This window comes from Phoenix dactylifera, chromosome 2, assembly GCF_009389715.1.
Source record: "Phoenix dactylifera cultivar Barhee BC4 chromosome 2, palm_55x_up_171113_PBpolish2nd_filt_p, whole genome shotgun sequence".
NCBI lineage: Eukaryota > Viridiplantae > Streptophyta > Magnoliopsida > Arecales > Arecaceae > Phoenix > Phoenix dactylifera.
Window position 1 is genome coordinate 13,531,938 of NC_052393.1, and position 11,821 is coordinate 13,543,758.

At 39.3% G+C, this 11,821-nt stretch overlaps 1 protein-coding gene and 1 non-coding gene across 2 annotated transcripts; both read right to left on the reverse strand.

The window, feature by feature from the left end:
- Positions 1-230: 230 nt before the first annotated feature.
- On the reverse strand, positions 231-6,703 carry LOC120104675 (cucumisin-like). Its single transcript, XM_039116198.1, has 11 exons — positions 6,647-6,703; positions 4,924-5,019; positions 4,738-4,826; positions 3,471-3,568; positions 3,241-3,384; positions 2,596-2,695; positions 1,982-2,492; positions 1,582-1,901; positions 1,372-1,483; positions 1,069-1,282; positions 231-978 (listed from the first exon to the last, which is right to left on the reverse strand). The coding sequence occupies exons 1-11, from the start codon at positions 6,701-6,703 to the stop codon at positions 356-358; spliced, it is 2,364 nt and encodes a 787-aa protein (XP_038972126.1). The 3' UTR covers positions 231-355.
- Positions 6,704-11,420: 4,717 nt separating this feature from the next.
- On the reverse strand, positions 11,421-11,526 carry LOC120110040. The gene has a single exon (XR_005510818.1). It is a non-coding gene; the product is annotated as a small nucleolar RNA R71 (small nucleolar RNA).
- Positions 11,527-11,821: the final 295 nt, after the last annotated feature.

The window sequence follows — 11,821 nt, forward strand, 5'->3', positions numbered from 1 at the left end:
TCTCCCTCTCTCTCCCCTATCAATTTCATTTATGATGACTTGTTGTGTAGGCGCCTTGCTCAAAATTATTTTGGATTCGAGGGTCTTGAACCCTCCTTTAATCCGTATTATTTGATCATGCAATGAAATGCTTTAGCAGCAAAACCCTGCTGTTTTTCCAAAAAAAAGACGTAATGAAAAGAGATTATATAAGTTTTATTGCATCGAACATGCATGTAATTCTTCTTTCCCATGCAACTGAACAATTGCAGAATAGATTCACTCTCTGTTGCCAGTGGCACTATCACAGGCAATCTTATTACTGACCACAGATGATATTAAGCAGAGAAGTAACAGTAGGGATGTTGTCAATTAATTAATTGGCACCAAGGATCCCATTATTGTGGTGCCTGGAGGAGCCGTCAAACGATCGTCGCACGCGAGCAGCCATCGGTTCATCATCATCAGGAGGAAGCGTTGTGTACACCACGAGCGGCATCCTCACGGTATGCGTCGCATCCCTCCATACGATGTACCCAGAAATGAATTGCTGCGATATAGCTCCACCACGGACCGTAACGGTAAAGGACTTCGTCTCCCCAACAGAAGAGAAGGAAAGGACCGAAGGGGTGACGCTGACCGTCAAAGGATATGGCGCAGCCCAAGAGGCGTAGTACGTCGAGTTCGGCGCTCCCACGTTGGTCACCGTCCGAGGAAAGACCCCTAGAATTCTCTGCCCATCAATCACAGATAGCGCAAAGGATGGGTAGTTGAGGCCCCATGCATTCCCGATGGTGGTGGTGTTCGGGCAAGTGCTCGAGTCACCGGTGACCAGCCTAAGAGTGCTCGTGTTGTAGCCCTGCTTGCAGAGGAAGTCGACGTAATCTTTCTCGGATGCATCAAAGATCAATCCTGGAGTCAGAGCCTGTCTCGGGTCGATCTGGCCTGCGCCGTAGGCAAACTCGGCATCTGCGTTCTTCCTTGGATCCATGACAGTCGCTGCAAACCATGATATTAGTCATCTTCAGGTGAAATTGAACTTATGAAACGCAAAGAAAAGCTCCATTTTCTTGATTCCGTTTGTTTTACCAGTTGTCATGAGAGCAGACTTGATGGCAGCAGGCGACCACCCGGGGTGTGCCGATTTGATGTAGGCAGCAGCGCCGCTAACGTGAGGACAAGACATGGACGTGCCGGAGATCACATTATACTTCACTCTCAGTGGGTCGTCTTCGGAGACCGAAGGTGGCGCCACCGGAGACCAGGCAGCGAGAATATCTACGCCAGGTGCAGTCAGATCGGGCTGTCGATATTGCCACTTATTCAGAATCTCATGACAGTACTAATGGGGATGGAGGAATGAATTCAAATGAAGCAAGGAACGGGTGGTACCTTGAGCATGTCGGGGACGACTGTATTGGGTCCTCTAGATGAGAACGAGACCACAGTTGGAGCCATGACATCTTCAATTGTCTCGCCCCTCAAGATTGTTGCAAAAGGATTGCTGACATGGGATTGAGCTCGTGTGTTCAGTAAAACAGGAGCAGCTAATTAGCATCAGAGAAAATGAGATCATTGATTTGCTGCAATCCTCTTACGTACCTAGTGGACTGGATGTATGCCAATATTTGCGCACCATCTTCTACGCTGATCACAGTTGCAGGTAATGGGTAAGAGAAGGCCAAGTCGGAGTACTCCGAGTCGCTCATGATGACTCCAAGACCATGGGCCATCAAGACACCAGAACCATCCGAAATGCTGTCGCAAAGCACTATCTTGTGCTCTGTTTTGTAGGAATTCAGACTACCAGGAAAGCAATACTTGGAGATATCACCTGATGCACCTGCTGAGATGTTTGGAGCACCTCCCCCATATATCAATGAATATGTGCCCACGAGCGCGAATCGATTAATGGAGTTTCCCTACATGTTGGGATCATATTAAGCAAGATAAGCTAGTAACTTTTAGATTTTAAATCTATAAAATAGGATCCAGTACTCACAATGAAGATCTGCCCATTGCCGAGGGCAACTTTGGCTATAAATTTCCTGTCGATGGAGCTCGCGGCAACAGTGATTGTCCAAGGAGCGACATTAGACACTGTTCGTGGGTCAGGACCAGAATTGCCTGCAGAATTGGCTGTTAAGATGCCATTCTTCATCGCATGGAACGACCCGATGGCTATGGGATCATCGAAGAAAGGACGAGGGGGTCCTCCGAGGGAGACGGACAGTATGTCAACTCCATCAGCAATGGCATCATCAAATGCAGCCAAGATGTCAGCTGATGCACATCCAAAGCTCCAGCACACTTTGTACATTGCAATCCTTGCTTTTGGTACTCCACCTCTTGCAGTGCCAAATGCCAGGCCAAAGTAGCTAGTGTCGGGCACCAGTGCTCCTGCAGCAGTGGAGGAAGTGTGTGTGCCATGTCCCTCAGAGTCTCTCGGGGATTTGAAGTCCGTGCTGGCGTAGATACCTTCACTATTGTAGTACCTTCCTCCAATGATCTTGCTGTTGCAGGGAATCGTTCAGAAGTAATGAAGTGGTTAGATGCTTGCACCTAGGGTCATATTTTCTGCCTCTTAACAATGGACAGAGAAGAAAGAGGGATTACTTGTTGCAAGTGAAGTTTGAGCCTTGACAGATCCCTTTCCATTTGGCAGGTGGGGGACCCATGTCCTTATCACTGAAACTATCAGACTCCGGCCAAATTCCTGAAAATTCAGATGCATGATCTTCAGATTAAATTCCTAGATCTACGTGGTGGGATGTATGGATTAGAATTTTAGGAGATGAAAAAGGATCCAAGTGCATAAAATGGCCATCATGAAGAAAGGATTGAAGATGGAAGAAAAATAGGTGCATATGAGGAATGGGTCCATGAATCACCTCACAACGAATCGTTAGGGAAAGATTAAGGTGGCAAAGGCACAAGATATTGATGACTGTTTTGCTTAGCACCACAGAGTGCAAAAGAGAGGAGAACTCATGTTAACATAGATGGAAGCTGTAAGATGCGGCGAAGTATTGAACCAGAAAGGTGCAGATGATCCTTTTTTTTTTGTGATGGAAGAAAGATTGGATATAACGTTTGATACAACGAGCGATATGGTATGTTTGATATACTTTAATCATGTATTTAGATTGGAGTGATGTTTGTTTGTTATTGGCTGCTGAAATGATATTTTGATTGAATTTAAGTAACCGGGAGGGCAGAGCCAGTGTGTGGTGCGGCCAAGCAAATTACGTCAATATATACCTGTGTCAAGCAGTCCAACGATGACATCTCCTTCACTAGGAAAGCGTACAGTTCCACCAAGCGTAAGACCCATGAAATCCCATGACTTCGTGGTATGAAGCTTGATTATGGTATTTGGAAGAACAGAGACCACTCCATCCATCTCTGCGGTCACATATAGAAATGAGTAAGGGAACGAGAACATTTAACCTAATCAAATGATGCATGTCTTATTGCTTAGTAATTCTTACCCTGAATCCTTGTAGCTTCTTTGTCAGTCAACCTAGCAGCAAATCCATTGAAGCTTCTCCCATAACTGTACACAAGAGACTCTTTGGCACCAGAAGAACTGCAGTTAGGGGACCGCCATAACTTGTCAGCATATTTAGGATAACACCTCTCTTAATGCTGCCCAATAAATTGGAATTTATTTAACGAAAAGCTAGAATTTAAAGTGTCTATTATTTTTTGGTTTTCCAATTGAATGATGCTAGATTTTAATTACTAAGCTATGAGACCATGAGTTGAACCATATGAAAAGGTAAAGACTCATTATAACAAACTTTATTCTTGAGCTATTATCAGCAATACATACTTTTGCTACATGTTAAGTACATCTATTGTTCTGAGATCTCATTGGGAAAAATCATGAAAGACAAGAAATGCATTGCTAATGTACACGTAAAAACTATAGATCAATGAAATAGCTAAGCATTACAAACTTAGTTAATATCCCTAAATAACCATGATAATATGGTGAAAATATCTTTATATATAATATAATTTAATATTGTGATAATAACATTAAAATTTATAGATAAAAAGCATATAATCTTTATTTCACACTTTTTAATTTGATTTGCTGTTTAGGTAAGGGATATGATCTTGACAGCTCTGATTTTATCAAGTATTCCAATGGATCAATATTGCGTCCACAAAATTATATGAGACATTGCATGAGAAGAGAGCCAGGAAAGGTTTACTTGAAGAACTATGAATAATAGCGTCTCTCCTATAAATATTATATTTTCTGTATATTTATAGGCTTTTGGTTGGGTCTTGCTTACATAATAAGAAAAAAATTTGAAGCAACTGCACCAAGAAGAGTGATTGTGTTGTTATCTATTCATTTATAATAAAAAGTCTTTAAATCAAATGAGATCACATGTATCCTTTCACTAGTATTTAGACTAGGAAATAGATGAATAACTTTTTCATGCTATTAAGCTTTTTCATTTTTTGTGTACGTGTGCATGGAGTATGTCGCATGCGACCAGGATAGTCCTATCATATTATCACAATATTATTCTTTAGCGAGTCCAATCCAGTTGTCCCCCTATTAACATGTACGGTTTTCAACTAATAGAAGAGATGAACAAGCTTCATAACTTTTAAGGAATACGTTTGGGATATTTGAACCAATTTAAAAACAATTTGGCGCAATGTAACCTTGCAAAATAATTTCTTAGCAGCACAGACTATTGGATAACTACAACTAGCCAAACTATATGTAGTGACCTTCCGAGGGCAGCTTCTAGGATGGAGTGATGCATTGACTTGGCAGCAAACCCACCCTTAGGCTTTTCCCCCATGTACACAATGTGGACCTGCACCCAGCTCAGTTAATAAATTAAAAAACTCCTTGCGAACTCATACTGAAAATAGGAAAAGAGAAGCACCAAAAAAAAAAGAAGAAACTATTACCTTTCTTTCCTCAGTGCAATGACAACATATCAGAAAGGATGCAACTAAAAGCGTATAAAGAAGGAAAAAATGGCTTCGTGGCCATTGATGGGAGTCCTAAAACACTTGGAACGCTTCACTGAACAGATTCGATTCAACCACAGATGCCCCATTGGCATGGAGATCTGAGCTATTTATAACCAGCCCATTCACGTCCTCCAAACAATGACTCTTTGCCCTCTCCGTTGACAACTAGATAATGAGCATCACTTGGCTACCTCCGCCACCAAATAGATGAGAACAATCACCAGTATCAAACCTCTTCTCATTGTCCTCTCCAATTCGTTCCTTTTTCGGTCATTGACTCTTACTTCCTCATCATATTTGAGATGAGAACTAGCAAACAGACGGAGGATTTGAGCTTCCAAGGTTTTTAAGCTACGTTGTAAATTGAGTTCTTTGCGTTTTTGTTTTCATGTTCTGCATGATGAGTTTGTGGACAGTTGGTTGATAGCTCCGCTGCAGTGCCGACTGTCCATGAGCCTGGCAACGAAAGGGAAAGGAGGAAGTATGGATGGGCTTTCCAAAGTGAACGATCTATTTTTTTTCGGAAGGAGGCCGACGATCTGGTCAACGGTCGACACTAAACTCTGTTCTTGGGACCTTGGGTTGACCACATCACTGTTCAGCTGCTACCACATCACTGAATAAAAGAACCTCTGTAGTAATGTTACGAAGCTTACTACCGACAGTTGTGTTTGTATTTCACATATGTGATATGTGGATAGGAAAAACAACGTTGTCTTCATGATTTTAAAGAATAAAATTAAAAGGTTAATGGTGCTTCTGGATTTTGAGTATGGTTTTTCTGAGTTCAGAACTATGACTCTTTTTTCTCAAAGTCCAGTGGAAATCTCGGCAGAAATTGTTTTCTTCACTGGTCATAGTAGGTCTTTTCTATCGGAAGTTGCTTTCCATCAAATTCAGCAGCAGTGTAGCAATCAATTTCAAATAGGAGACCAAGTCTTTAACTATTCCAAAAATTTCTAGTAGATGACATTTTGATCCATCAATCAAACAAGAAAAGAAGATTTTGAGGCGTACAGGCTAAAGTTGATCAGTAATGACCCCATCATTCGAGATTCAAGCAGCTTGGGCAAGCAACATATGATAGATACTCAAATGAACTTTGAAATGATGCTACGGTATGAACAATTTCCAGTCAGAGCAATGAAATCTAAACAATCGTTTGATAGGATAAACAAATAAATAGATAATTATATACCAAAATACTGGCAGCCTGATTTGGTCATTGCTAGTATTTCAGCTCTGCGAAATTAAAGTTAGGAACACCATCCCCTCCCTCCCCCAAGCTTTTGCAACATGCTTTTCCCTGTGCATTTAAAAAATCTGAAAATAGAAGTTTTCTCAACAGATCAATTGAATTTTGTCATTAGACTATAAATCTGCTTGTATGATGAACCTTGGCAGCCTGTGTGCAGATGGGAGAGTGTTCCTGCTAGTAAGATATGGTGAGAACCCCTGTAATAAGTTCCATTTAACAAATAGTCCCTCGTATATATATGCGGCATTGATTCTATACGAATTTACTACTGTACAAAAAGAGGGGCCAGGGACTAAAGATTAAATTATCATAAAAAACATTGGCTGGAATACCTTTTTTATATATTTTTTTTCACCAATACCCTTTGAGATCTTTTCGTCTCCTATTAAATCCCATCACCTCCACACCCTCCTCCACCGTGCCTCCATAACCAAGGATCTCTATCCACGAACCCATCCCTCTCTAGTTCTTTATAAGTCTTTCTTGTGCCCCCTTATTTCTCTGAACTCTCCTTTTTTTTGGATATTTGAACTATCCATCTTGGTTTTTTTCTCATATTAATTGCAAAACCAATTGTTTGGCTCTCTATATCCAAATAAAATTTAGGGCCATTTTATCGACTTCGAGGATTACAAATAATCAATTAGATTATACATAATTTAATTTGTATTTCTTTTATTAGCTTTAATAGGTATCCACAGGTCCGCTTTAATTGCCAAATTGAATATGTGTACAGGGGAAGGAGAAGGAAAGGAGGGGAATAGAAGGTTGGTTGCTTGACAATGAGAAGTAGACAAGTTAGGTATATTGGATATTATAGGATGATGACTTGATCGGGACTTATAAAGACAAGGCCAATAGATAGGAAGGGCATGTAGAGAACAAAAAGGAACAATATTTCGTAATCAACTTTTTATTTATGAAGGCAATCAAATAACTAGCTATTTGATGAATAGGAAAAGTATTGATGATGATCATCAAAGATGGACAACTGATTTCCCTGGGATCATTTTAGCTTTGCTTAATAGGACACTACAATAAGGGATTACCCACTTTTCATATACGAAAGAAAAAAAAAAGAGAAGGGGAGGGGCGGAGGAATAAGAAAGTTCATAAATCTTCCTTTTGTGTGTTAATCTATTTGTTATATCATATAAAAAATGACACAAATAAAGAGTGTATCATCGATTAATTCATGCATATCATAATTTGGCAATTGTGAAAGTTTGTTACTTAACGTGTAACAGAAATTTTGTTATTAAAACTTTTTATTTATTATAATATATTATATTGATATTTTGCATTAAAAATGCAGTTGAAATAACAATAATAATAATAATATCAAAACAAATGTTTAATAAAATTTGTTATATGCTTTCTATTATAATTTATTTTATGCTAGTTTTATCCAAATAATAGTATTAGGACAACTGACTAGCAACTCCCTTTGTCCAAACTCTAGTCATATGTCTCCTTACATGTATTTATCTATTTATGGGATCATGTAAAATACACAAATAAAGATATATCATCGATCAATTCATGCATATTATAATATCATAATCATTAAAATTCAATGCTTAATATACAACAAAAATTTAGCTATGAAAATTTTTTATTTATAATAATATATTATATTGCTATATTGCATTTCAAGAATAACTTCAATAATAATAATATCAAAACAATAAATATTATATAATGTCTATTATAATTTATTATATGCTAGTTTTTATCCAAGTAACAAATCAAGCCAATCAAATTTATAACTAATTTTCTAACCATCAAATCTTTTTTATTCAAATTGTAATCACATCTCTTCTATTGCCGGCTGATAAGTGCTTAATAATCTATAATTTACTTATCTTTCCATAGCACTTATCAATGTTTTTAAACTGATAAATATATATTTTACCATAAAATTAAATAAACATGGAAATGAATTTAAAATATGGTAAGAGGTAAATAATTCTTTTTCTCAAAACAGACTCTAAACTTGTCTCTCTCCTGGTTATAATCTTTCATGAAAACATATAAGGAGGAGATTGTGTTGACCCGATTTGGTAACCTGATGGAGTTGTAATCAAGCTAAGGTTATAATTAAATGGGTTTTGGTCCTGATTCGACCGGAAAGTTATAATTAATTATGTATGGGGCAAAGGTTTGATTAACCCTTTTTATTAGGTCACGGTCCGGTTTTTAGTCGTGTCTGGTCGAGTTTCGATCTGAAGCAGCTTAGCAAGAATTAAATTTAAATGACAATGGGCTCAAGGACAAGTCAACCATCATAACCCACCTCAAACCCAAAGTCAATTCCCAACCAATTCGTTATCTGCCTTCATATAAAATTTATAATAATAATAATAACTAAATATTCACGATTCACTGTTCATCATGAACAGTGTCCAGTTCAAACACTGTTCATAAGAACAGTGTTAAAAATAAATAAATAAATAAAAAAAACAAAATGCCGAAAACACTGTTCATATGAACAGTGTTTGTGAAAACACTGTTCATGTGAACAGTGATAGAGAAAAAAATAAATAATACATAATAAAATAAATAAAAAATAAAAAAATAAAAAAATTGGGAATCCACTGTTTATCTTCTTCCTCCCGCAGCGCATCACGGCCGTCCATGGCGTCCTCCCATCGATCCTCCGATCAGCCCCTCCCAGCAGCCGAGATTCATGGCATCGTCTTCATCCCCGAGTATTCCGCCATCCGCCGGTGCAAGCCAGCGACCACTCCTCCGCGATCCCAGCCGTTGGCATCCGTCTCTAGCGCCGTCCACGTCGTCACCTGAGATCCAGCCATTCTCCCAGCGTATCACGCCATGATCCGGCCACCTTCTTCTTCCGCTCCTCCCAGCATTGCGCCCCAACCGCTCCACGGATCACGCCGAGACCCAGCCGCTCCACGGATCTACAGCCCACAACCCAGCCTCCCATTTCTCAACGTCTTCGTCCGCGATCTGCCCTCCGGTATCACGCCTCGGAATCAGCCACCCGTGATCTCTTCTCCCTTCCCAAATGAGCACTCCGGACAGCTATAAAAGGAGGAGGGTGGCCATCGGCTGGGGGAGCTGGGTTCGAAAGAAAACAGGGGGGCGCTCGGTTTTGGGGAGAGATGCTCTGTTCGGGAGAAAAGAAAAGAAAAGAAAAGGAGGGGGAGAGAATATTTTGGGTATTTTGGAACAGCGGTAGCGGAAGATTTTTATATGAAGATGAAAGGCCGTCCGGAAGCCATGCGCGGCTGAGCATCTAGTCTAGGGCTAGATGAAGCCCTAGCAATATAACAGGGCATTGTAGTTCTTACTCTTTTAATCTTTTTGGAGTTTGTTTAAATTCTCATTCTCAATGAAAAAATTATTTTATGATGTTTAAACCTTGAGCATGCCATTTACTATTCATGTTTGCTAAAGTAGTCTAAGATGATCCATGCCTAGGGAAGATGAGATGTGCTACACCCTAGATTAGCATACTTAGGTAGACACTTCATGCTATACGAAGATGGATCTTTCTAAAACTCTTTATGTTTTTATTTTAAAAGGCTTGTAGCCAATTTTGCATGCCTCTCCAAAAGATAAAAATTAAGAACACAACCCCTAATGCAATGCTATGCGGTGGATTCCAACCCTAGATCCCTCTACTCTGATAAACTCCAATTTGCACTCATAGATTAATTCAGTATAATTAAGTTAGCAAACTCTTCTTCTTGATTTATTTTTAAAAGAAAAAATAACTTGTCTCCAATCCCTGTGGACCGACACCCGTAATCACTATCCTAAAGGATACGTGCTATTGCGTGGTTTATTTTCGAAATTGAAAGAACCGATCAATTTTTGGCGCCGTTGCCGGGGATTGCTAGCATAGTTATTTTTCTTATTAAAAAAATTATTTAAAATTAAAAAAATTGTAAAAAAAAATTTTCTATTATTGTTACTTTTCTTATCTTCTTTTTCTCCCTTACTAATTTTTATTTATTTATTTACTTTTTTTACAGGAATCGAGGAAAAAAAAATTTGGGATGATCAAAAGGAGAACTGCTGGAAAAGAAATGCTGTAGAGGTTTAAAAAAAAATTAAATTGCTTGGGGAAATTTTCTTTGGTAACCTCTAAACTTTTCTTATTTAAATTAATTATTGGCTTGAAATTTGTGGGTGATTGTTTGATTTTAATTATAGCAAAATTGTGAATGCATGCTTGATACACATACACAAATCAATTTGCACATAGTAGGGCAATCACCCCAACAAGATAAGAGCCGGATTTCATCACCGGACTCTTGCCCAACTTAGGTGAACTCAATCTCATATGTGTCATCTTTAATTAAAATCAATTAGACGTTGGCCCCTAGGGACATTCGAGCTCAATAGGACGAAGATCACCGAAGGTTGCACCAATTCGCTCTGTGGCTTAGTTGATGTCTAGGCAAGCTTTGTCCCTATAAGGGAGACAGTTCATCTGTTCGAGGCAAGTGGGTTTAAGTGGGACCTTTGCGAACGCATCGTGACCCCTCCACTTACCTGGGAGCTTACCTGGTCAACTCGGTTCATTAGACCGGATTGGAGGCTTAGGTGCCCCTCTCAAACCAGTTAGGAGCTGTCTAGTGATTTTAGGACAAAGACTAGGATTGATATACTTTTTTCTTTTATTGCATGCTTGATTAATCGAGTACTAGTGTATGCACGATAGTCGTTCTAGAGTACAAAACCTATTACCTTTGACCCTGAAATAGAACGAACCCTTAGGAACATTCGAGCTAAGATCAAATATTAGGATCATCCCCACCTCTTAAGGATGGCTGAAGAACAACCCAAACTCCTGAGAAAATACTTTGCTCCCACTATTTACACTTCCCATCTTGCATTCGATTACCTGAGGTAGCAGCTGTACAATATGAAATAAAGTCTAGTGTGATCCAAATGCTTCCATCTTTTTATGGGCTCACCATGAAGATCCATATAAACACCTAGATGAATTCCTTGAGATTTGCACCACTGTCAAGATTCAGAATTTCACTGATGATGCTCTGAAACTTAGATTATTCCCCTTCTCCCTTAAAGATAGAGCCAAGCAATGGTTGAATTCTTAGAAGCCAACTCGATCATTCCTGGGGTCAAATGCAACAAGAATTCTTAAAAAAATACTTTCCCATAGGAAGAACGAACCAGTTTAGACGTGCTATCACAAGCTTCTCTCAAACTGAGGGAGAAGAATTTCATGAAACTTGGGAGAGATTTCGGGACCTAATCAGTAAATGCCCACATCATCAAATACCTAAGTGGCAGCTAGTGCAATGCTTCTATGACGGATTGGCCTGAACGAAACCGTCAGATGATTGATGCCGCATGTGGGGGGACATTCATGCTTCAAAATGAGCATGAAGCATGGAAATTATTTGAAAATCAAATGAAAACTCCCTCCACCATGCTTCATGTTCTCGTCAAGCACCCCCGAGTTCTCAAAGAAAAGGGACCATTTGTGAAATAAGTCATTCTATGGACCTGTCTAGCAAGGTAGATGCATTGTCCCAAAGATTGACCAACTGATGATAGGTGGGCATTACATGA